Source organism: Heteronotia binoei, chromosome 16 (genome assembly GCF_032191835.1).
Source record: "Heteronotia binoei isolate CCM8104 ecotype False Entrance Well chromosome 16, APGP_CSIRO_Hbin_v1, whole genome shotgun sequence".
In the NCBI taxonomy this organism is placed as follows: Eukaryota; Metazoa; Chordata; class Lepidosauria; order Squamata; family Gekkonidae; genus Heteronotia; species Heteronotia binoei.
The window spans coordinates 14,495,861-14,517,719 of NC_083238.1; the positions used below are offsets into that span (position 1 = coordinate 14,495,861).

General features: G+C 50.4%; 1 protein-coding gene across 1 annotated transcript in view; it reads left to right on the plus strand.

Moving 5' to 3' along the window:
• Positions 1-430: 430 nt before the first annotated feature.
• KIF5C (kinesin family member 5C) overlaps positions 431-21,859 on the plus strand; it is a 170,370-nt gene continuing 148,941 nt past the window's right edge. Inside the window, exon 1 of the mRNA XM_060257215.1 lies at positions 431-909. Within this exon, the coding sequence (XP_060113198.1) occupies positions 784-909 (126 nt within the window). The 5' untranslated portion in view covers positions 431-783. The remainder of the gene's footprint in view (positions 910-21,859) is intronic.

Here is a 21,859-nt window from a genome sequence, read left to right on the forward strand (position 1 = left end):
AACCCGGCCCTCCCAGATAAGAGTCCGCTCACTTAACCACTATGGCTGACCCAAGGCCATTCCAGCAGGTGCAAGCGGAGGAGTGGGGAATCAAACCCGGTTCTCCCAGATAAGAGCCGGCACACTTAACCACTACACCAAACAGGCTCTCTATATCCCGCCCTCCCCGCCGAGGCAGGCTCAGGGCGGCTCACAAGACCCGGAGCGCACCATGATTATATTCCCGCGGGGGGGGGGGGCGTTTGTGCGCGCGGCAGGCTTTCGCGCCCCCGTCGCCCCCCTCCTGCAGTTTCCAGAACTACGACTCCCAGGATGCTTCAGCAGAGCGCCTCTCTCTCTTTCTCTTCTCCTCGGCCGGGGAGCTTGGGGAGGGGCCGGCGTCCGCGCCGTGCAATCACAAAGCCCGCGGAGGTGGGCAGGGGCCGGCGGCCGGCGGGGGATGCGCGATGGCTGCGGGAGAGCGGGCGAGCGGCGCTAGCGCTCCGAGGAGCCCGCCGCCAGCATTCGCCCCGCACGGCGCTGCGCGATAGAGCGCGCGAGAGAGAGATTCCTGCCACGCTGCTTGTCTTCTGCACCTGCTTTCCCGAAGCAAGAGCAACTCCGCGGCGATCCGAAGGGGCGTCCCGGGACTGCTTTGCAGCAGAAGCCCGCCTCCTCCCCGCTGCTGGCGGATGCCTCCCTCGGCCGCCTAGTCCTCTGGCTCGGCTCCCCTCCTCTCTCTCGCTCGCTCGCTCTGCCAAAGGCCCCGGCGGGGAAGCTCGGCGTGGAGATCTCGCCGCCCCGATGGCGGACCCGGCCGAATGCAGCATCAAAGTGATGTGCCGCTTCCGACCCCTCAACGAAGCCGAGATCCTCCGCGGGGACAAGTTCATCCCCAAATTCAAAGGGGAGGAGACGGTGGTGATCGGGGTAAGCCTCGGCGGGGGGAATGGATCGCCCTGCCCAGCCGCCCCTCGCCTCCTGCAGCGGCTCTGCTGCGCCCCCCCCCCCCGCCTGGCTCATTGTTCGCGGCGCCTGGGTGTGGGCCGGGGGGGGGCGCCCGTTTCACCTGGAGCTGCCGGAGGCGAGGCCGCTTGGGAGGGGAAGGGGGCCTCTTTCTCCTGGATGCGGGGGGCAGGGGGGTCCGTCCCGGTGGACTTGGGGGGACATTTGGAGCTGAGGTTGCTCAGGGGTGGAGCGTCTGCTTGGGAAGCAGAAGGTCGCAGGTTCAATCCCCGGCATCTCCCAAAAAGGGTCCAGGCAAAGAGGCGTGAAAAGCCTCAGCTGGAGACCCTGGAGAGCCATGAATGGGGCTGCGGCTCGGTGGTAGAGCATCTGCTTGGGAAGCAGAAGGTCCCAGGTTCAATCCCTGGCATCTCCAAAAAAGGGTGCAGGCAAATAGGTGTGAAAAACCTCAGTTGAGACCCTGGAGAGCCATGAATGGGGCTGTGGCTCAGTGGTAGAGCATCTGCTTGGGAAGCAGAATGTCCCAGGTTCAATCCCCGGCATCTCCAACTAAAAAGGGTCCAGGCAAGTAGGCGTGAATAACCTCAGCTTGAGACCCTGGAGAGCCATGAATGGGGCTGTGGCTCAGTGGCAGAGCATCTGCTTGGGAAGCAGAAGGTCCCAGGTTCAATCCCTGGCATCTCCAACTGAAAGGGTCCAGGCAAATTGGTGTGAAAAACCTCAGCTGGAGACCCTGGAGAGCCATGAATGGGGCTGTGGCTCAGTGGTAGAGCATCTGCTTGGGAAGCAGAAGGTCCCAGGTTCAATCCCTGGCATCTCCAAAAAAGGGTGCAGGCAAATAGGTGTGAAAAACCTCAGTTGAGACCCTGGAGAGCCATGAATGGGGCTGTGGCTCAGTGGTAGAGCATCTGCTTGGGAAGCAGAATGTCCCAGGTTCAATCCCCGGCATCTCCAACTAAAAAGGGTCCAGGCAAGTAGGCGTGAATAACCTCAGCTTGAGACCCTGGAGAGCCATGAATGGGGCTGTGGCTCAGTGGCAGAGCATCTGCTTGGGAAGCAGAAGGTCCCAGGTTCAATCCCTGGCATCTCCAACTGAAAGGGTCCAGGCAAATTGGTGTGAAAAACCTCAGCTGGAGACCCTGGAGAGCCATGAATGGGGCTGTGGCTCAGTGGCAGAGCATCTGCTTGGGAAGCAGAAGGTCGCAGGTTCAATCCCTGGCATCTCCCAAAAAGGGTCCAGGCAGAGGCATGAAAAACCTCAGTTTGGGACCCTGGAGAGCCATGAATGGGGCTGTGGCTCAGTGGCAGAGCATCTGCTTGGGAAGCAGAAGGTCCCAGGTTCAATCCCTGGCATCTCCCAAAAAGGGTCCAGGCAAAGAGGCGTGAAAAACCTCAGCTGGAGACCCTGGAGAGCCATGAATGGGGCTGGGGCTCAGTGGTAGAGCATCTGCTTGGGAAGCAGAAGGTCCCAGGTTCAATCCCTGGCATCTCCCAAAAAGGGTCCAGGCAAAGAGGCGTGAAAAACCTCAGCTGGAGACCCTGGAGAGCCATGAATGGGGCTGTGGCTCAGTGGTAGAGCATCTGCTTGGGAAGCAGAAGGTCCCAGGTTCAATCCCTGGCATCTCCCAAAAAGGGTCCAGGCTAAGAGGCACAAAAAGCCTCAGCTTGGGACCCTGGAGAGCCATGAATGGGGCTGTGGCTCAGTGGCAGAGCATTTGCTTGGGAAGCAGGAGGTCCCAGGTTCAATCCCTGGCATCTCCAAAAAAGGGTCCAGGCAAATAGGTGTGAAAAACCTCAGCTGGAGACCCTGGAGAGCTGCTGCCAGTCTGAGAAGACAAGACTGACTTTGATGGACCAAGGGTCTGATTCAGTATAAGGCAGCTTCAGATGTTCATAGGTCCCAAAGGAGAATGTTTTTTTTATGCCAGGGTCAATCCAGACGGACAGAGCATGCCGGAGAGCACAAGCCTTCTCTTAAACATTGCAGGGGGGAGTGGGGAGGGGAGGCTTGCTATGGAGGTCCGTTAAGTTTCCGTGCATTGCTGTGAGCGCAGGTGGGAGGCTTTGGTGACTCTCGCCAGGGTCAAAGGCTTGTTGTAGAAACTCACAGCTTCTTTGGCAGGCCCCGAGGACTTCCCATGCAGCCCTATGGAGAGTTGATCTAGTCGAAGCCGATTGAAATCAGGGCCTCGGATTGCTTCGGGCTGCGTTTTTTAGAGACCCGTGTTGGGTGCCTGCGGTTGCGGAAATGCTGCTGTAACTCGCCCAAACGTTCTCCATCCCCCCTCCTTTGTGCCTCCCACTGCAGGGAGAAACCTCTCCTGTACAGTCACGCTTGGCTGAGCTCCCTGTTTGTGTAGCCGCAGCAGAGGGCATTGGTGGGGAACTGAATGGAGTCGACCCCAATTGACTCTTCCAGCTGCTTCTCCCGGTTATTGCTGCAGCCTGCCGCTCCTCAACATTCATCAAGCTGATGTCATCTGGATCACTGGGCATGCTCGCTTTCCTTCCTCCTTTATGCCTTGGATTGATTGACAGGTGGCAAGACATTGCTGGGAGAATCGCCTTGGTGGAGGAATTCCCCGCCTGTATCTTTTTTCCTGTCCCTGCCCCTCTGCAACACCCAGCTTAGAAGCCCATGCATTTTAGTAGCACTTGGGTTAAAAAGCTTGCCAAGCTGCAGTCTCTGCAGATGGGGGGAAAGCGGGGTTTATGTATTCCGTACAGAGATGTTCTTCGGTTTTTCTCGCTGCAGTATGGATAGAGGACTCAGCTGTCAAATGCTGCCTTCTCTTAGGAAAGGCTCCTCACCTCCTTGCATCTTACTGGCCATTTCATAGAGAGAGACGTTGTCAGAGTTAGACTTGTCTGAGGTCCCTCCGCCCCGCTGTGCTGAGTTGAGCTTCTGCTGCTTTGACTACAGAGATCACATTCTGTGGGAAATAGTGGGATTTTATTCTGAGTTTCCATGAAAGCTTGTCAGTGGAAGGATCAGTGATAGCAGACAAACTTCTCTGAAAGATAATTTGGCTATTAGCTTTCCTTTGCTATGTGTAGACCAGGGGTCCTCAAACTTTTTAAATAGGGGGCCAGTTCACTGTCCCTCAGACTGTTGGAGGGCCAGACTGTAGAAGGCCATGGGCCGTCAGTTCTCCGTCTTCTGCATCTCTCTCCCTTCCCCACACCGCACACCCCGGCCTGGGAACTCACCTCACCTCGGTATCACCTCACACTCTGTCTCCGCTGCCTCAGCCCAGTGCCGGAAGTGTGCATTGCTAACGCGAGTTTAGGTCGAACGTCACTTCCGGTCTGATTTTGCCATAACCCGGCGGGCCGCATAAACGTCCTCAGCGGGCCGCATCTGGCCCGCGGGCCGTAGTTTGAGGACCCCTGGTGTAGACTATGTGAGTACTTTCTAGGACACAATGTCAGTTCATGTGGAGTAGCAGGCCCATTAAACTTAGTCAGTGCTTGAGTAAACTGAGTGTGCAATCCTAGAATAATAATAATAATAGTTTTTATTTATATCCCCCCCTCCCCGCCGAAGCAGGCTCAGGGCGGCTCACAACATATGTGAATGTGCTGAGGATCCTCTGAAAGACATGCCAGTGTGTTAAACATTGCTTGGTGGCTACATAGAGATGAAAGCCACTGTATGGATGAAAATACTGGATGCAGTGTAGGTGTTCCTTCTACTCAGAAGAAGGAGGTTTGGATTGATACAGTTTCTTTCACTTGGAGTTTCAGAGCGGTTTACAATCTCCTACCCTTACTCGCCCCACAACAGACATCCTGTGAGGTAGGTGGGGCTGAGAGACCTCTGAGACAACTGCTTTTGAGCGAACAGCTCTTTCGCGAACTGTGACTGACCCAAGGTCAGCCAGCCACCACGTGTAGAGGGTTAGAGTATCCAGGTTAGAGTTCACCGCTTTTAAACACTACACCAAATTGGTGAAGATTGGCTTTACCTGGGCTATCCAGGTCAGGGTGAGAGAGAGCTTCATTCCTGGTAGGTGATCCTTCCCATCAGTCAGGATGCAGCCCTCCTCTAAGTGAGAAATGTGGCTTTTTAAAATAATGTTTGTTTTGTATTGCTCCCTTTGCTTTAGGAGCTCAAATTGACATTTTTAGCCCCACAGAAAGCCTATGACATAGGGTTTGCTGAGAGAAGGTTACTTACCACAGCTATCTGGCTTTGTAACTGACTGGGTGTTTGAACCTGTACGTCTTAAAAAATGAATGCTTTTCACCAACTTTATGAAAAGGAGCATACCCCCACTAAGTTTTCTGAAGAAGACCATATTTTTTGCAGTGGCAGTGATTTCACAAAGGAAAATTGTTGCCATTTGGAAGCAACCTGACACTTGAACGACTATACTATACTGGCTTTTGACTGAGGACTATTTTTTGCCATCAAGTCACTGTTGACTTATGGTTACCCCATAAGGTAGGATTGTCAAACATGTGACCCACAGAATGCATCCGGCCCTGCAAGGGCTCCTATCCATCCCTTGAGCAACTGCCTCTCCTGCGTCCTTCTCCAGTTCTTCTACTGCTGTGTCACATCTTGCTTTGCCAAACTCTCTCAATCACACAGGAAAGATAGATAGGCAAGCTCTGTTCTCTGCACTGGTTGAGGCTCCTCCCCATCCTTCTTCCAGGGGGATGGAGGGAATGAGCCAGAGCTTGGCTTTCTGGCCTCAGGCACACAGGAGACAAAAGCAAGCCTTTCTTCCGTTGCCTTTGGCTGAGGCCCCATCCTCCCCTTTGCTCGCTGCCTCAATCACATGGGAGAAATATGAAGCACTTTTAAGACCAACAAAATTAAATTCAAGGCATGTGCTTTTGTGTGCTTTGTCTTGTGTGTGTGCATTTGGTTGGGCTCATTACTCTCTATGTGTGTGTTTTGATGGGCTTGTTATGCTGTGGTTCTCCTGGGTGCAACTGGGTTTGCCTCCCCTTTATTACTGTATTCATGCTCTCCTGATCTAGTCTTTCTCAGTAGGAAAGCAGTGTGAACTATTTAGATGAGGAATAACAACAAACCAGTGATGTGGATTAGGCTGAGAGTGTGTGTCCAGACCAAGTTCACCCAGCACATTTCTTTCACAGTCTGAGAATTTTGAACCTAGACTTCCCAGATAGCAGGCTGATACTGACCACTATACATGGCTGTCTCTCTGTTCTTGCACTGCCTCATAGGAGTTGCAGTTATTATTCTGGGAAGACTACAGTTTTGTAGGCAAACACATAGCGTTCACTTTGTGTCATCATACCTTTACGTGTTCTTGAACAGCACATGAAGGAAATTATGTCCAAAAGCTTGCAATGTCCAGCCATTTCATGTTTTCCTCTGGGTCTTAGGCTCAGAGCATTGATCATGAGATCTCTGTAATTAATGTCAGTAAATCAGAAGTCGGTTTGCAGCTTACAGACACACACCTGAACTGCATACAGGCATTTTGATTTGGTAATTCAGAGGTAGAGGTGTCAGTTATCAGAGACTGTTAAATAAACAAAATATTGAAAGAATGCTAATGTTTTAAGCATATTTTTTATATTAAGCAAAACAAATCTTTATTTTTGTTTGTGTCCTTTATAAAGGTTTTAGATCTGCTACTTGGCATTACATTTTATGACACACCAAGCCCAACAAGGTCTCATTTGTGTCAGATCTGGCCCTCATAACAAATGTGTTCGACACCCTTACTGTAGGGTTTTTAAGGCAAGAGATATTCAGAAGTGGTTTGCCATTGCCAGCCTCTGGGCCATGACCCTGATATTCCTTGGAGGTCTTCTACCGAAATTCTAGCCATGGCCACCCGGGTTAGCTTCTGAGATTCGGCTAGCCTTGGCTATCCAGGTCAGGGTGATTGATGACTCCTGATTGCTTAAATTGCATGTTTAAGTTAAGCTTCTGATACTTGATTACAGGTATAGGCGTTCTCTCTTGAGGGGAGGGGGACACTCTGATATGCTTGGGTTCCTCTTCCTACAATCCCTGGAGGCAGGAAATTGATTGCTCTTGCCATCTCCAGGGAGAGGAGGAACCCACCCTCAGTCAGTTTGGTGTAGTGGTTAAGTGCTCGGACTCTAATCTGGGAGAACCAGGTTTGATTCCCCACTTCTCCACGTGTACCTGCTGGGTGACCTTGGATTAGCCACAGAGCTAATCTCTCAGGAGCAGTTCTCGGAGAGCTCTCTCAGACCCACCTACCTCACAGGGTGTCTGTTGTGGGGAGAGGAAGGGAGGGAGTTTATAAACCACTCTAAGACTTTTGAGTGTAGGGCTGGGTATAGATCCAATCTCTTCCTCTCTGAGAGAAAAGTGGATTTAACCAGAATGTTAATTTTAGTAATTTTAGAATCTTAAATTAAACTATGTTTTTAAAAACTTATTGTATAATTACCGTATTGATGTTGTTAGCCGCCCTGAGCCTGCTTCGGCGGGGAGGGCGGGATATAAATAAAATGTTGTTGTTGTTGTTATTTAGAGAGGTTCTGAGATTTTCCTTTAAGGATCTCCTTTGATTGCGCTTTGTTTTTCTGTTTCAATGTGTGTGACTTTCTATATGCCTCTCCCTTTGTTTAAAAAACACACAAAACTTTATTCTTCTGGCTTCGCCTTCATTGAGGCTGTTTGCCTTTTGTTTGCTGCTTCAGTCATGGCGATGTCTGCAGCTGAGGTCTCTGACCATGGGACCTCCTCCAAGGGAGAGTTGGGGGAGGTGATCTACAGGCATTGGAGAAAGAAATCCCTGCAAACCCACTTGCCAGCCATCCCACCATGGCAGACCTCCTGGAGAGAGCCATAAATCACCTGGCTTGGATCATGAAGAAGCAGGCTTGATTTTTGGTGCCAAAACTGTCCCCTGTGCTGATCAGCCAGGATGGCCCGTATTGGCCCATCAGACCTGTTCAACACAGCCTTCTGCAGCCATAGGAGCTGTCAAGAGGAGAACATAGCTTCCCACTGGAGCCAGTTGGGGGAGAGCCCTTTGTTGTCCCACCAGGCTCCTAGGACTGGCTAGAACAATTTGTCTCCAGTTAGAGAAGGAAAAAAGAACTTCTTTACCCTCCTGGAAAATATGACTTCTTCCACTCAACACCCTTCCCTGTCCAGCTGAGCACCTTAAAAAATTAAGGCCTTTAGACACAGAGAAATGCCAGGGCTCCTCTTGACCAACAAAGGCTGCCTGTAAAAAGCACTTTCCTCATTTAGGAGCAATTATTCAATTTTCTTAGACTGCAGATCTGAAGACAGGGATTCCTTCTTGATGCATATCTGGATCAAGTGGAAGTCCCATTGCCTGAGGTCAAAGGCCCTCAACAGAGCAAGCCAACTCTCAGCACTTTTTTTTTCCTCATGAGGAGCTTCCCATTCTCATACATAAAACATTAAAAGTCCCTAACCCTATTCAACCTGCAGAAGAGCCAACTAACATCTGCCTAAAGCATCATGCATTTGGGGTCAGTGATAGATTCAATCCAGAAAAAAGTGTTTCTTCCACTAGGCAGAGCAGATTGTTCAGATGTAGAAAAGGTTCATTCTGTGAGATCAATGGACTTGATGATCCTAGCATGTCTTCTAGGTTAAATGTTTGCAGTTATGGAGACATAGTCATTTGAGCCCAGGCACGCTGTTGGGTACTTCAGTGGATGCTATTGCCATATCAGAGGCTCATAGCCCTCTGAAAGCACATCAGAGTCAGCATCAGTCAGCATCTCAGGAAGCACCTCCTTTGGTAGACAAGCAAGAAACGCTTGCAGGCAGACCCTTCCAAGTGACCACAGACCTACAGATCACAACATATGCTGGCTCGATGGGTTGGAGAGCCCATTGCATGCTGGGCCACATGCAGGGCTCCTGATCCCATCAAGAAGCTTCCCTCAGCATCAGCCTTTTGGAACTGTGTGTAATTCATCTTGCACTGCTCTACTTCCAAGGCCATCTGTCTCAATTGAACATATGCATATGGACAGATGACACCATGGCCAAGACCCATGTGAACCACCAGGGAGGCACCAAAGCCAAGAAGCTACAGCAGAAGTCTACTATCCTCATGTCCTGGACAGAACAACATCTGGCCTCTCTCAGAGCAGAACACATCAGGGGCAAAAGCAGATATTCAAGGAGATTGGTCAGCCAAATTAAGCTGGACCAGGGAGAGTGGTCCCTCAGTCTGTGGTTCTACATTTTAGCTTACCATACATAGATCTCTTTGCCTTCCTGACTAGTGCCAGGACAACCAGATTCTTCTTGAGACACCAGTGTCAACAAGCAAAACAGGTGATTGCTCTGATGTCCCCTTGGCCATTGGGCCTTCTTAATGCCTCTCCCTCCCACCCCAATTCCTTTGATTCCAAAGGTTCTGAATAAAATGAAACAGGAGAAGGCAGAGTTGATTTGCCTGGCCCTATTTTAGCCCAGGTGACCTTGGTTTTCCAGCCAGCTGAAATCATCAGTTCACCCACCATGCTAACTTCCACTGTCACTCAGTATATTAACCACAGGTCCCATCTGTCATCCCAACTCAGTTTGGCTTCATCTGACAGGATGGAGATTTAATGGCAAGTGCTGATCACACAGGGTTTCTCTGATCAGGCCATGCAGGCCATAATGGTGGCCTGGAGAATCTCCACTTCTAGAATTTACAAGACTTCTTGAAAGGGTTTGTAGAATCTTTCGGGCTCAAGTGCCGTGTTCTACTGAACACGGCACTTGAGCCCGAAAGATTCTACAAACCCTAATGATGTTACCAGCCATGAAAACCTGAAATCTTTGATAGTTCTTGAAAGGCTTTTGTCACATGAGGTGTCATGGGTGCTGGGGACCCTGTAGAGGAAGTTGAGCCTGCAGCAGAAACTGTGCCCCTGCCACCTGCACCAGTGCCCCTGCCTCCTGCTGGAGAAGATCCCAGCCCCCCTGCCTCGCCCTTTCGGGTGGCGCGTGTACGTGACCGCCTCCGTCAGGACCTCAGGGATCGGAGGAGGGCGGCACGCTCACAAGCAAGACGCTCCCTGAGCCCTGAGTTTTGAGAGGATTCTGGCCCTTCTAAGAGCAAGGATGCTTGAGTTGCAACAGGATCCTGGCTGCCTCTCTGAGCCAGCAATTAGCCCAAATGGGCAACAGCCAGCAGAGGGCTATATAGCTGTAGGCTTTGGGAGGAGGCTTTGTGGAAGCAACTAGTCATCTACCTGACGTCCTAGCATCCACTTCGGCTTTTGACTTTGGACCTCCTGACCTTGGCTTGACTTCTGGACCCCCTGACTACGGCTTCTGAACCTCTGACCTACGATACCTGGACAACGATTTGGCTTTGGCACCTTGGACACTCTTGCTCACCGGTTACAGACCTTGGACTGCCCCTGGACTTCGCTTGGCCTGGCCCCAGCTCGTGACAGATTGCTTCCACCCACACAAACACCCATTCCACAGGATGGATGCTGAAGCAAGTGGAACCGCAGGACTACTGGCTGCCCTCCAAGCCCAGGTACAGCAGCTGACACAGGCAGTAGTGCACTTGCAGCAACAGCCTGCAGCCAGTGCTCCAGCCAAGTGCCCAGTTCCCCCACCTGACAGATTTGGGGGTGCTGTGGAAGAATTTCCTGCGTTCCTGGCACAGTGTCAGCTGTACTTTGAACTAAGAGCACGGGACTTCCCCAATGACAAGACGAAGGTGTGTTTTATCATTAGTCTGTTAAAGGGGCAGGCGGCCAAGTGGGCCACACCCCTACTGGTTGGGTCCTCTCCCCTACTGACTGATTACCAGGGGTTTGAGGCCCACCTGTCTGCTGCCTTCTCCAACCCAGTCCAAGCAGCCACAGCCAACCGGAAAATCAGGGCCCTGAAACAAGGCCAGTCCTCGGTGGCTCAGTATGCCACCGAATTCAAGCTCCTGGCCCAAGACTTGGCGTGGAATGAGGCTGCTCAGATGGACCAGTTTACCGAGGGGTTGGCAGAGGAAGTCCTGGACGAACTGGCCAGGGTGGAGCGGCCCCCCACGCTCCAGGAACTTATCACCCTCTGCCTCCGCATCGATGGCCGCCTGGAAAGTCGCCGCCAAGCCAAGACCCGAGGGCGCCAGCTCCCTGCGCCATGCCACTTGGCTCCTCTCCCATCCCCAGCTAGTACCAGAGACGAGGGTGAGCCTATGCAGCTTGGAGCTGCTCGACCCCGCCTGACTCCAGAAGAAAAGGCCAGACGCCGCACGCAGAACCTGTGCCTCTACTGCGGCACGGCAGGCCACTATGCCTCTGGCTGCCCTGCTAAACATCGAATACCCAGACCTACATTGCCACCGCCGCCAAAAGGCCAGCCCCAGGCGTAAGTGGACCCTCCAGCCTGGGGCGACTAGCTGGGTCCTCCGAACAACAGGCTGATACCCCGGGCCCGTTCCTGCTACCAGTCAAACTCCATCTGCCCGATGGACGCTGGCTGTTCGTGTATGCCATGCTGGACTCGGGAGCGGCCCACTGTTTCGTAGATGCCGCCTTTGTAAAGCAGCACCAGATCCCAGTGCAGCCAAAAGAGATTCCGACGCTGGTGGAGGCTATTGACGGGCGCCTCCTCCGTTCTGGCCCCGTCACCCAGGAGACCTGTCCCATCACCTTCCACGTCCAGCAGCACCAAGAACAGCTGCAGTTTGATGTCGCCCGCATGCCTCGCTTCCCGCTGATTCTAGGCCTTTCCTGGCTGAAGCTGCACAACCCCATCGTGGACTGGGCTCAGCAAAACCTACGCTTCCGAGACCCATGCCCCCATCTGACTCCTCCCACCACTCTAGCAGCCGGCATCCCGAGTGGTGGTCCTCAGCTCCCTCAGAAGTATGCAGATTTCGCCGATGTCTTTGAAGAGACAGGAGCAGATCAGCTTCCCCCTCACCGACCCTATGACTGTGCCATTGATTTGGTACCTGGGGCACCACTCCCGGTGGGGCGTCTGTACCCAATGTCGGAGCCTGAGTTGGCAGCTTTGCGAGACTACCTGGACAAGAACCTGAAGCGCGGATTCATCCGACCCTCAACTTCTCCCCTGTCTGCTCCAGTCCTCTTCGTGAAGAAGAAAAGCGGGGAGCTCCGGCTGTGCAATGACTACCGGGCCCTGAACAAGATCACCATCCGCGACCGGTACCCTCTACCACTGATCCCTGAACTCTTGGATCGTTTAAAGGGGGCCCAAATCTACACCAAGCTGGACCTCCGCGGAGCGTACAATTTGGTGCGCATACGGCCCGGAGACGAATGGAAGACCGCGTTTGGGACCCGATACGGGCAGTACGAGCACCTGGTGATGCCCTTCGGATTGACCAACGCCCCCGCTGTCTTCCAGAGGTTCATGAATGATGTATTCCGGGACCTGCTCGACCGCTTCGCGATCATATACCTGGATGACATTCTAATTTACTCCCGCAATCCTGCCCAGCATGCCGAGCACGTCCGCCAGGTCCTACAGCGCCTACGAGCCCATGGCCTCTACGCCAAGCTGGAGAAGTGCGACTTTGACCTGCGCTCCGTCGAGTTCCTTGGTCACATTGTGTCACCACAGGGAATCCTCATGGACCCGAAGAAGGTGGAAGCGGTCCTGACCTGGCAGGCCCCTCAGAATTGCAAAGACCTGCAGCGGTTCCTTGGTTTTGCCAACTACTATCGGCAATTCATCCCAGCCTATGCATCTCTGACAACACCCCTGACTCAACTACTCCGCCCCAAAGAACTTTTCCACTGGTCCCCAGAGGCCGATAACGCTTTCTCCACCCTGAAGACCCGCTTCGCCACCGGGCCACTCCTGAGATACCCCGACCCCCAGCTTCCCTTTACGGTGGAAGCTGATGCCTCCAACGTGGCCCTGGGAGCAGTGCTGTCCCAGCGCGAGGAGCCGTCCCTGCCACTCCAGCCCTGCGCCTATTACTCACGCCAGCTCACTGCGGCAGAGAGGAACTACACCATCTGGGAGAGGGAGTTGCTCGCGATCAAGGTGGCTTTTGAGGTTTGGAGACATTACCTTGAAGGGGCTCGCCACCCTGTCCAAGTGCTCACCGACCACCGGAACTTGGAGCATCTCCAGACCACCCGCCGTCTCAACCAGCGCCAGATCCGGTGGTCCCTATTCTTCTCCCGCTTTGACTTCAAGATCACCTACATCCCCCATACCCAGAACCGGAAAGCCGATGCGCTCTCGCGGAAACCGGAATACGCTCCTGCTTCGACTGAGACCGTGCCTGCTGCTCCCATCCTGCCACCCTCAGTGTTTGCAGCCACCTACACTTCACCAGCACTCGTGGAGGACATTCGTGCTAGCCAGGCCAATGATCCCTGGGTCCAGTAACACCTCCAGGCACTCCAAGATGGCTCAACAGGCGAGTTCACGACTCGAGGCGGCCTCTTGCTACACCACGAACGCCTCTATGTGCCGCCCGGGCCCTTGCGGGCAGAAGTACTACGCATGACCCACGACGCGTTACCCGCTGGGCACTTTGGACAACATAAGACCACCCACTTGCTGACACGGGAATTCTGGTGGCCACGAGTTCGCTCCGATGTTGCCCGTTATGTCAGCTCCTGTGACGTCTGCCGACGGGCCAAAGACGTCCCAGCCAAACCCTCGGGGTTGTTACAGCCCTTGCCCACACCCTCAGGACTCTGGGATACCATCTCGATGGACTTCATCACGGAACTTCCACGATCCAAGGGTCAGACGTGCATCTTGGTGGTCGTCGACCTATTTACCAAGATGGCCCACTTCATTCCGTGCCCGAAACTTCCCACAGCTCAGGAGACAGCCCAGCTCTACCTGCAACACATCTTTCGTCTGCACGGACTCCCAGCCCACCTGATCTCAGACCGGGGCCCCCAGTTCTCCTCTCGGTTCTGGCAAGCCCTCCATTCCAGCCTGGGGACTCGAGTGCACCTGTCCTCAGCTTACCACCCACAGACAGATGGTCAGACAGAGCGCACCAATGCCACGCTAGAGCAATATCTCCGCTGTTACACCTGCTACCAGCAGGACGACTGGACCACTCTGTTGCCTCTAGCGGAATTTGCATACAACAACGCGGTCCATTCCTCCACCCAAATGACCCCGTTTGCTGCAACCTACGGGTACCACCCTCGGTTCTTCCCGGCGATCCTGCCACCCACGAATGTCCCCGCCGTTGAGGCCTACCTGCAAGAACTCCGCGCCAGCCAAGACTTGCTCCGAGAGCAGCTACAGCGGGCCAAGGAAGCCTATAAACTAGCTGCGGACCGGAAGAGGCAGGAAGGCCCCCCAATCCAGCCGGGGGATCAGGTGTGGCTCTCAACTCGCTACCTGCTCCGGCCTGGTCGGTCTCACAAGCTGGATGCGCGGTTCATTGGACCCTACCCTGTCTTAGAACAAATAAACCCCGTCGCCTTCAGGCTCCAGTTGCCACCCCACCTCCGCATTCACCCCGTGTTCCATCGCTCCCTCCTTGTTCCAGCTGCACGCCCTGACCCAGCTCGGCCTCCTTCTCCACCGCCACCACCACCAGTGTTGGTGGATGATGAAGAAGAATACGAGGTGCGCCAGATCCTGGACTCCCGGTACCATCGTGGAGGCCTCCAGTACCTTGTGGACTGGGAGGGATACGGCCCAGAAGACCGGTCTTGGGAGCCCGTGGACAATCTTCATGCCCGGACTTGGTGCAACGGTTCCACAACGACCACCCCGACCTCCCAGGCCCCTCGACGGAGGGGGGCCCTGGGGGGGGGATAGTGTCATGGGTGCTGGGGACCCTGTAGAGGAAGTTGAGCCTGCAGCAGAAACTGTGCCCCTGCCACCTGCACCAGTGCCCCTGCCTCCTGCTGGAGAAGATCCCAGCCCCCCTGCCTCGCCCTCTTGGGTGGCGCGTGTACGTGACCGCCTCCGTCAGGACCTCAGGGATCGGAGGAGGGCGGCACGCTCACAAGCAAGACGCTCCCTGAGCCCTGAGTTTTGAGAGGATTCTGGCCCTTCTAAGAGCAAGGATGCTTGAGTTGCAACAGGATCCTGGCTGCCTCTCTGAGCCAGCAATTAGCCCAAATGGGCAACAGCCAGCAGAGGGCTATATAGCTGTAGGCTTTGGGAGGAGGCTTTGTGGAAGCAACTAGTCATCTACCTGACGTCCTAGCATCCACTTCGGCTTTTGACTTTGGACCTCCTGACCTTGGCTTGACTTCTGGACCCCCTGACTACGGCTTCTGAACCTCTGACCTACGATACCTGGACAACGATTTGGCTTTGGCACCTTGGACACTCTTGCTCACCGGTTACAGACCTTGGACTGCCCCTGGACTTCGCCTGGCCTGGCCCCAGCTCGTGACATGAGGTAAGAGGAAACACCTCCATCCAGGCAACCTGGATCTTCCTTCAGGTACTGTCCTTCCTACAGGATGGAGTCTCTCGGGGTCTACAAGCAAGCACTCTCCATTGCCAGGGAGTCCTGTAGCCAGGATTTCAAACATTGGGGGGCATTTAAACTTCCTGGGAGGCACTTAATTTAATTAATTTTGAAGTTAACTTTGGGGCCTGAGGATTGGGGCCTAAGAAGAGGGAGGGAAGAGTGTTCATGAATAGTTGGGTCCTCCTATTCAGTTGTCCCACAAAAGCTTCTGCTCCCCCAAGTGCAGAGCTTTGCCCCATTGGACTATCCTCTTTGAAGCAAAGGAAAGAGACTGTGGGAGGAAAGGGAGAGCTTCTTGTGTAGTACAGAGCTCTTCCTGCGGCAGTGGGATCATGATGCCTTCCCAGACAGCCACAAAATGGCCCCTTTGGAAATGCTTGTGGGACAGACAGGGAAGCTTGCCAGTCCTTCACCAGGTGACACTGTGCTCCTCCAGGCAAGCCCTTCCTGTCCAGTCTACTGTCCCGCTGTCTGCCAAGCGCGCCCAGTGGTTCCTGCAGTGCTGGATCTAGGACAGGCGGGTCCCTAAAAGCATGACCAGCATGAAGAGATCAGATCCTCTCCCACCACCACTGGTGGTGCCCAGGCTTTTGGTCAGGCCCTCTAGGCCCCTACAGTGCACAGGTTTCCTTCTTTGAGACTTCATGTTGTTCTTTAGGTTCTAACCATTTGAACCTTTGAGTATGTTCTCCTTGAAATTCCTTACCCATCAGGAAGGGCTTATGCATCTTCCATAAGGACATGGTGGTTCTGTGCACAAATTCCATCTTCATTCTCAAGGTCAACACAACGCACAGGAGATATATTTGCCATCCTTCTGCCCAAAGCCATCTCATCCTAGGCAGAAGAATTGACACTTTCTTGACCTTCACAGAGCACTTCACATTTATATCAGGAGGACCAAGCCTTTTAGGAAGTCAGATTCCCTTTTGGGGCCTTTTCATCCAGCAGTCAACAGGAAAAGGGTTTCTAAGGTTATACTAAGCAGATGGCTAAAGGACTGCATCTCCTTGGCATATGAATCTCAAAGCCTTCAAGTCCCAGAGAGGATCACAGCTCATTCAACAAGAAATGTGATGTCAGCAGCATTTGATATGAATACATCTGTTGCAGAGATCTGCAAAGTTGCTACCTGGGCCTTGGTGTCAATAATTTTCAGACTGATACAATATGTGGGCAGAGAGTCTACAGCAAGTGGCCTAGTCCTACTGTTATGTCTATGCTCAGCAGTCACTTTTCCCTTCCTGGATCTGATGAGCATTGTAACATCCCAAGTGTATCAGTGTTTTCCTCCTCTTGAGAGAGAATGGAACACTGGGTTTACTGTGAAGGTTCATTCTTCTCAGGGATGAGGATGGCACTCCGGACCCACCCTAGTTGGAAGGTCTCTGTTTAGCCAGTTATGCTACCTAAAGTATGATTGACTGCCACTCCATGTTCATTGTTCTTTCACTGTTCTAACAGTTTATCTTTACCTGTATAGTTGGTTTCATAGGGTTCTGTAAGTCTTGCTGTGTGTCTGTTTGACTCACATTGTGGGTTGTTATAGCTGCGGAAGTCTCCAGACTGAGGTGTGGACTCCTTCTTCTCCCAGAGACAGAAAGTGCAGTCAATTCCTTGCCTCCAGGGATTGTGGGAAGAGGAACTCAAGCCTCAGAGTGTCTTCCTTGCCTTCAAGCAGAAGGAGCCTTCACAGTAAATCCAGTGTTCCATTTTCAAAGAGAGAGCATTTTGCGAATTCAGGTGGAAACTGACATTTCTCCCCGCAAGTTGACGCTTCCAGGCCATTTGCCAGGGGGCTACATCTTGGTGGTATTGCCATATGTTCAACTGTACAAAATAAGCAGCTTCAGCTTACTTATTTATATAGCATCTAACAGTATCCTAGGGATTTTTTTTTTGAAGATAAAAACAAACTGGAACCTACAGAAATAGCTTTCATTCGTAAAAAAAAAATGAGTGAGGGAAAGGAAGGGAGAAATTGCATATAAAACTACTTGTTTACAATATTGTATTTTTTCATAAGTGCTTCGTTAAGGAGAGTGGTAGTAGATAATCATTTCTGTAAAATAAGTGGACTGACAACCAAGTTTCTTTCCATCTCATTATGTTGAAGACCTACCGGATGTTGAAGATTTATGTGTGTGTGGCGTTGGCATGTCATCTGTGTCCATGCAGACAGGGATACGTGTTATCGTCTTTCAGTGTCAGGTTTGTGCGACTGGTAGGGTTAGCCCTTTCATTTCAGCCATTTATTTATTTGGAGTTGATTCCAATTTGATCGGTGGGAATAAGGACAGAGAAAGGTTTTAGTCTTTCAGTCTATGTGATGCTTCTGTTCAAGACGTTTTAATGTGCCCTTGGTTTATAGAAGGGTATTGCTGCATTGGATCTTGATGGTAGCTGTCACAACTTCTCTTTTAATTTATGTGATTAGATTTCTTGTTATTTCTCTGTCTGGTTATGTAACGCTGCCACCAGGAATTTAGTCCCAATCTTATTAGTTAACCTTCCCCACAGTATTGTGCCGAAGCTCTAAGGTGCCTTCGTTGGACTATGTGGTCCTGAGGATGAAACTCTTATATTTTAATAGCATACAGGGGTGGCCTCCAGATGTTTTTTGCCTACAACTCCCATCAGCCCCAGCCAGCATGACCAATGGCTGGGGCTGATGGGAGTCGTAGGTAAAAAACATCTGGAGAGCTACCGTTGGCCACCCCTGGCATAGGACACCAGGTCAAAATAAATTTATTTAATTAATTTCTACCCCACCCTTCCCACAAGCAGGCTTAGGGCATGGAAGACTAACAACAATGAAACTAACCATAAAACTATACAAGATCATTAATCCCTAAAAACAAGGTATCATTCTAAAAAATCATTTCACAGTGTCCTGGTATAATATGGCTGAAGAGAAAAGAGACGCCAGAGCCCATAAGAGTTTTTTAGATGGTGAAGGTCATTGCTCCAAATAAATCCAGCGATACAACAGATTACAGCAAATTATAGCTAAACAGAACAAGCATATTGATTTCAAGTTGATTTGTAACTTGTCTCTTTAGTGAATAAAACAGTGTATATGAATAACTCCTGACTGTGGTATCGCACTCTTAACCACTACACCAAACTGGAGAGCCAGTTTGGTGTAGTGGTTAAGTGTGCGGACTCTTATCTGGGAGAACCGGGTTTGATTCCCCACTCCTCCACTTGCACCTGCTAGCATGGCCTTGGGTCAGCCATAGCTCTGGCAGAGGTTGTCCTTGAAAGGGCAGCTGCTGTGAGAGCCCTCTCCAGCCCCACCCACCTCACAGGGTGACTGTTGTGGGGGAGGAAGGGAAAGGAGATTGTGAGCCGCTCTGAGACTCTTCGGAGTGGAGGGCAGGATATAAATCCAATATCTTCATCGACCTCACAGGGTGTCTGTTGTGGGGGAGGAAGGTAAAAGAGGTTGTGAGCCCCTCTGAGACTCTTCGGAGTGGAGGGCGGGATATAAATCCAATATCTTCATCTACCTCACAGGGTGTCTGTTGTGGGGGAGGAAGGGAAAGGAGATTGTGAGCCGCTCTGAGACTCTTCGGAGTGGAGGGTGGGATATAAATCCAATATCTTCTTCTTCTTTCATTTCACAAACACTCCTCACTCTAAAATCCTCCTTTCTCTTCAGGATGCACTTTATTCAGTCTTTATTTAGCCCAGTTTAATCTTTCTTAACTCAGCTTTCTGTTAGCTTCTGTCTCCCATACTCTTATAATACTTTGACAATATTAGGTTTAACTCTCTCTGGTCACTAAGTATTCTATTTACTTTTTTAGAATATTAATACCTTTCACAGCACTAATATGAGATTCTAATAAGAAGACTGCTTCTCAGACTTTGTAGACTGTTGACGGACCATAACTGACTGTTTAACTATTGACGGATTGACTGACTTCTGCCTTCTCTCTTTCCGCACACACATCCATATACTCTCAGTCACCAACCAGTCACCTCACTCATTCATTCCCCTCTTTCACCCCACTTGTTCTCCTGCAGTTTACCAAACATTTAAAGAAATACACACTTTAAATCATTTTTAGTAGCAGACAGAAAGCGATCTGTCATCCACCATCCTTACCAGTTTATCTTATCGTGTGTTTGGGACTCTAGAACACAGAGCGTGGATAGACCTACTAATCTTCCGAGCCACACGTTACTCTTCAGTCATTAAGAGAGCTGCAAGAAGCACACAATCTTTACACATTTCTTAAAATCTTATTTTTGCTTACTTATCCCACCTTTTAAACAATAACAAAGAGAAGGACGGGTATGCATGAAGCTCTTGCTTCGGCTCTTCAGCCAGTCATGAGTGGCAGCCAGTGCAGAAAAGGCTATCTACTACAACGGTGGCCAGACTTGCTTAATTAAGGTAAGGGCCGCATGGAATAAACATCAGATGTTTGAGAGCTGCCAGACATGAATGTCAGATGTTTGAGGGCCGCAAGACAGACAGGAAGGAAGGAAGGAAGGAAGGAAGGAAGAGCCGCTGCCAGTCTGAGAGAGACAATACTGACTTTGATGGACCAAGGGTCTGGTTCAGTATAAGGCAGCTTCATATGTTCATATATATGTTCAAGGAAGGAAGGAAGGAACATAGATGGGAAGAGGGAGAGGTGAAAATAAAGCAACTTTAAATGCAGTCTCCAAGCCACAAACTGGCTTGGTTTGGAGAAGTGATTTTAAGAGACCAATGCCTTCTCCAAGCTGGCCAATGGGGTGGTGGAGGCTTAAAGAGCCACACAATATGTGCAAAAGAGCCACATGTGGCTCCCAAGCCGCAGTCTGGTCACCCCTGGTTTAGTGCAAGAGGTAGTAACAGCTGCACAAAGATAGAAAAATGACAAGTGATGTTGGGAGAAAGGCTTGAATGCCAGGGGAGATTTATTTATTTATTTATTTATTTATTTATTCATTCATTCTATAACTTATATCCCGCCCTTCCCACAAAATGGCTCAGGGCGGCTCACAGCAAACGATAAAACAATAAGACAAAGTACAGAGTTATTACATTTAAAAATCAAAGCATTTTAAAACCTAAAAACCTTAAAATCTTAACATTAAAACTATACAGTATAATTCACAGAAGTCTAATAAGCTACATTTATCCAGTCAGGCGTAGGCTAACCGGAAGAGGGTTGTCTTACAGATGTGAAGTGCTTTGTTTTGTTAGCCATTCTTTACCTATTTAGAGTATTTCACAGGCCCATTCTGGAATAAAATGCATCTGTAACCCATTCTGCTGGTTTACTCATCCAGATTGTAGCTGTCTGCATTCTGTTTGGTGATGTGTTGGCTAAAGGAAATGTCTGAACATATCAGCTGGTCTGACAGGAAAGTTATATTGGATATTGACATGCGTCAGTGTCATTAGAAGAGATCAAATCAAATGGAAATTGTGAGGAAACAAAAAAAATAATCTAAAGGTAGGGTGTAGTGGCTTGAGTTGCAAAAACAGAGTCCAGAATACCATTTTAACAGATATCAGATTGGTAGATTTTATTGCAATAGATCTTCCTACGTTTGCTAGTCATGATAGTCAGCAGCACAACCTTCTTATTTAATACAATTTGCATTTTGCTCACCCTTTAAGGAGTTGTGTGTGTCTGTGTCCATTTTAAAGTGGTATCCATTATCTGAACCAGTTTTTAGATGATCTCTTATATTGGGCTAACTTTTGTTGTTTGAAGACTGTGCGAAGTTAAATGAGTTCTGTACTTGCCTCATAGATGCATGGGAGATAGAAAAGGATGTTCTTTTTAATGCTATGGTTCCAGCGCTCCTCTTCTTAAAAAAGTTTATACATAAATTTGCTATGAGATTCAAGCAACTGAACCTACCGTAATTTCAGTTCAAGACTACCTTTGTATAGCCTTTTTCTGTGCTTCTTGGAAATAAATCCCAATGAGTTAGTCGAGGCTTGCTTACTCTCATTAAAATACTAATAGGATTGCAGCCTTTGTTTTCATGCTTTAGGAGAAGCTTTCTGCTTAAGATCCTTAGCCGAGTGTCTAAAACTCAAAAGCCCTTAGACAGGGGATTGTGACGCTCAGGTTGGCCTTGCTCCATATTCACCCTGCCCTGAGAATCACTTGGATTTTAAGAGAACTGACTGATTATATTTCCATCTTTATGAGTAAGCACGTTTGGTATGTCTCATTATCAGGCATACTTCGCAGTAAATGTGCATTGTACTGCAGGTTGTATATGTGCTGGTTTAGGTTATTCAGTTTGTATCACCTACCATTTTCCTATCGAATCCTTAAAAATATTTGCACTTACAGTCATTAAAATAATTTTGTGGCAATTAATGCCCCTGGGTTAATCATGTGATAGATGAAGCAATGCTTCGTTATGTTTGACTAGAAGAGCTTTCCGTTAGTTTCAGTCGATGAGTCAGAGATTTGTACTCTGAAGGACAGTGAAGTGAAACATTTCTTTTTCTCTCCCAATAGATAAAGCAAAAGGAAGTATGTTTG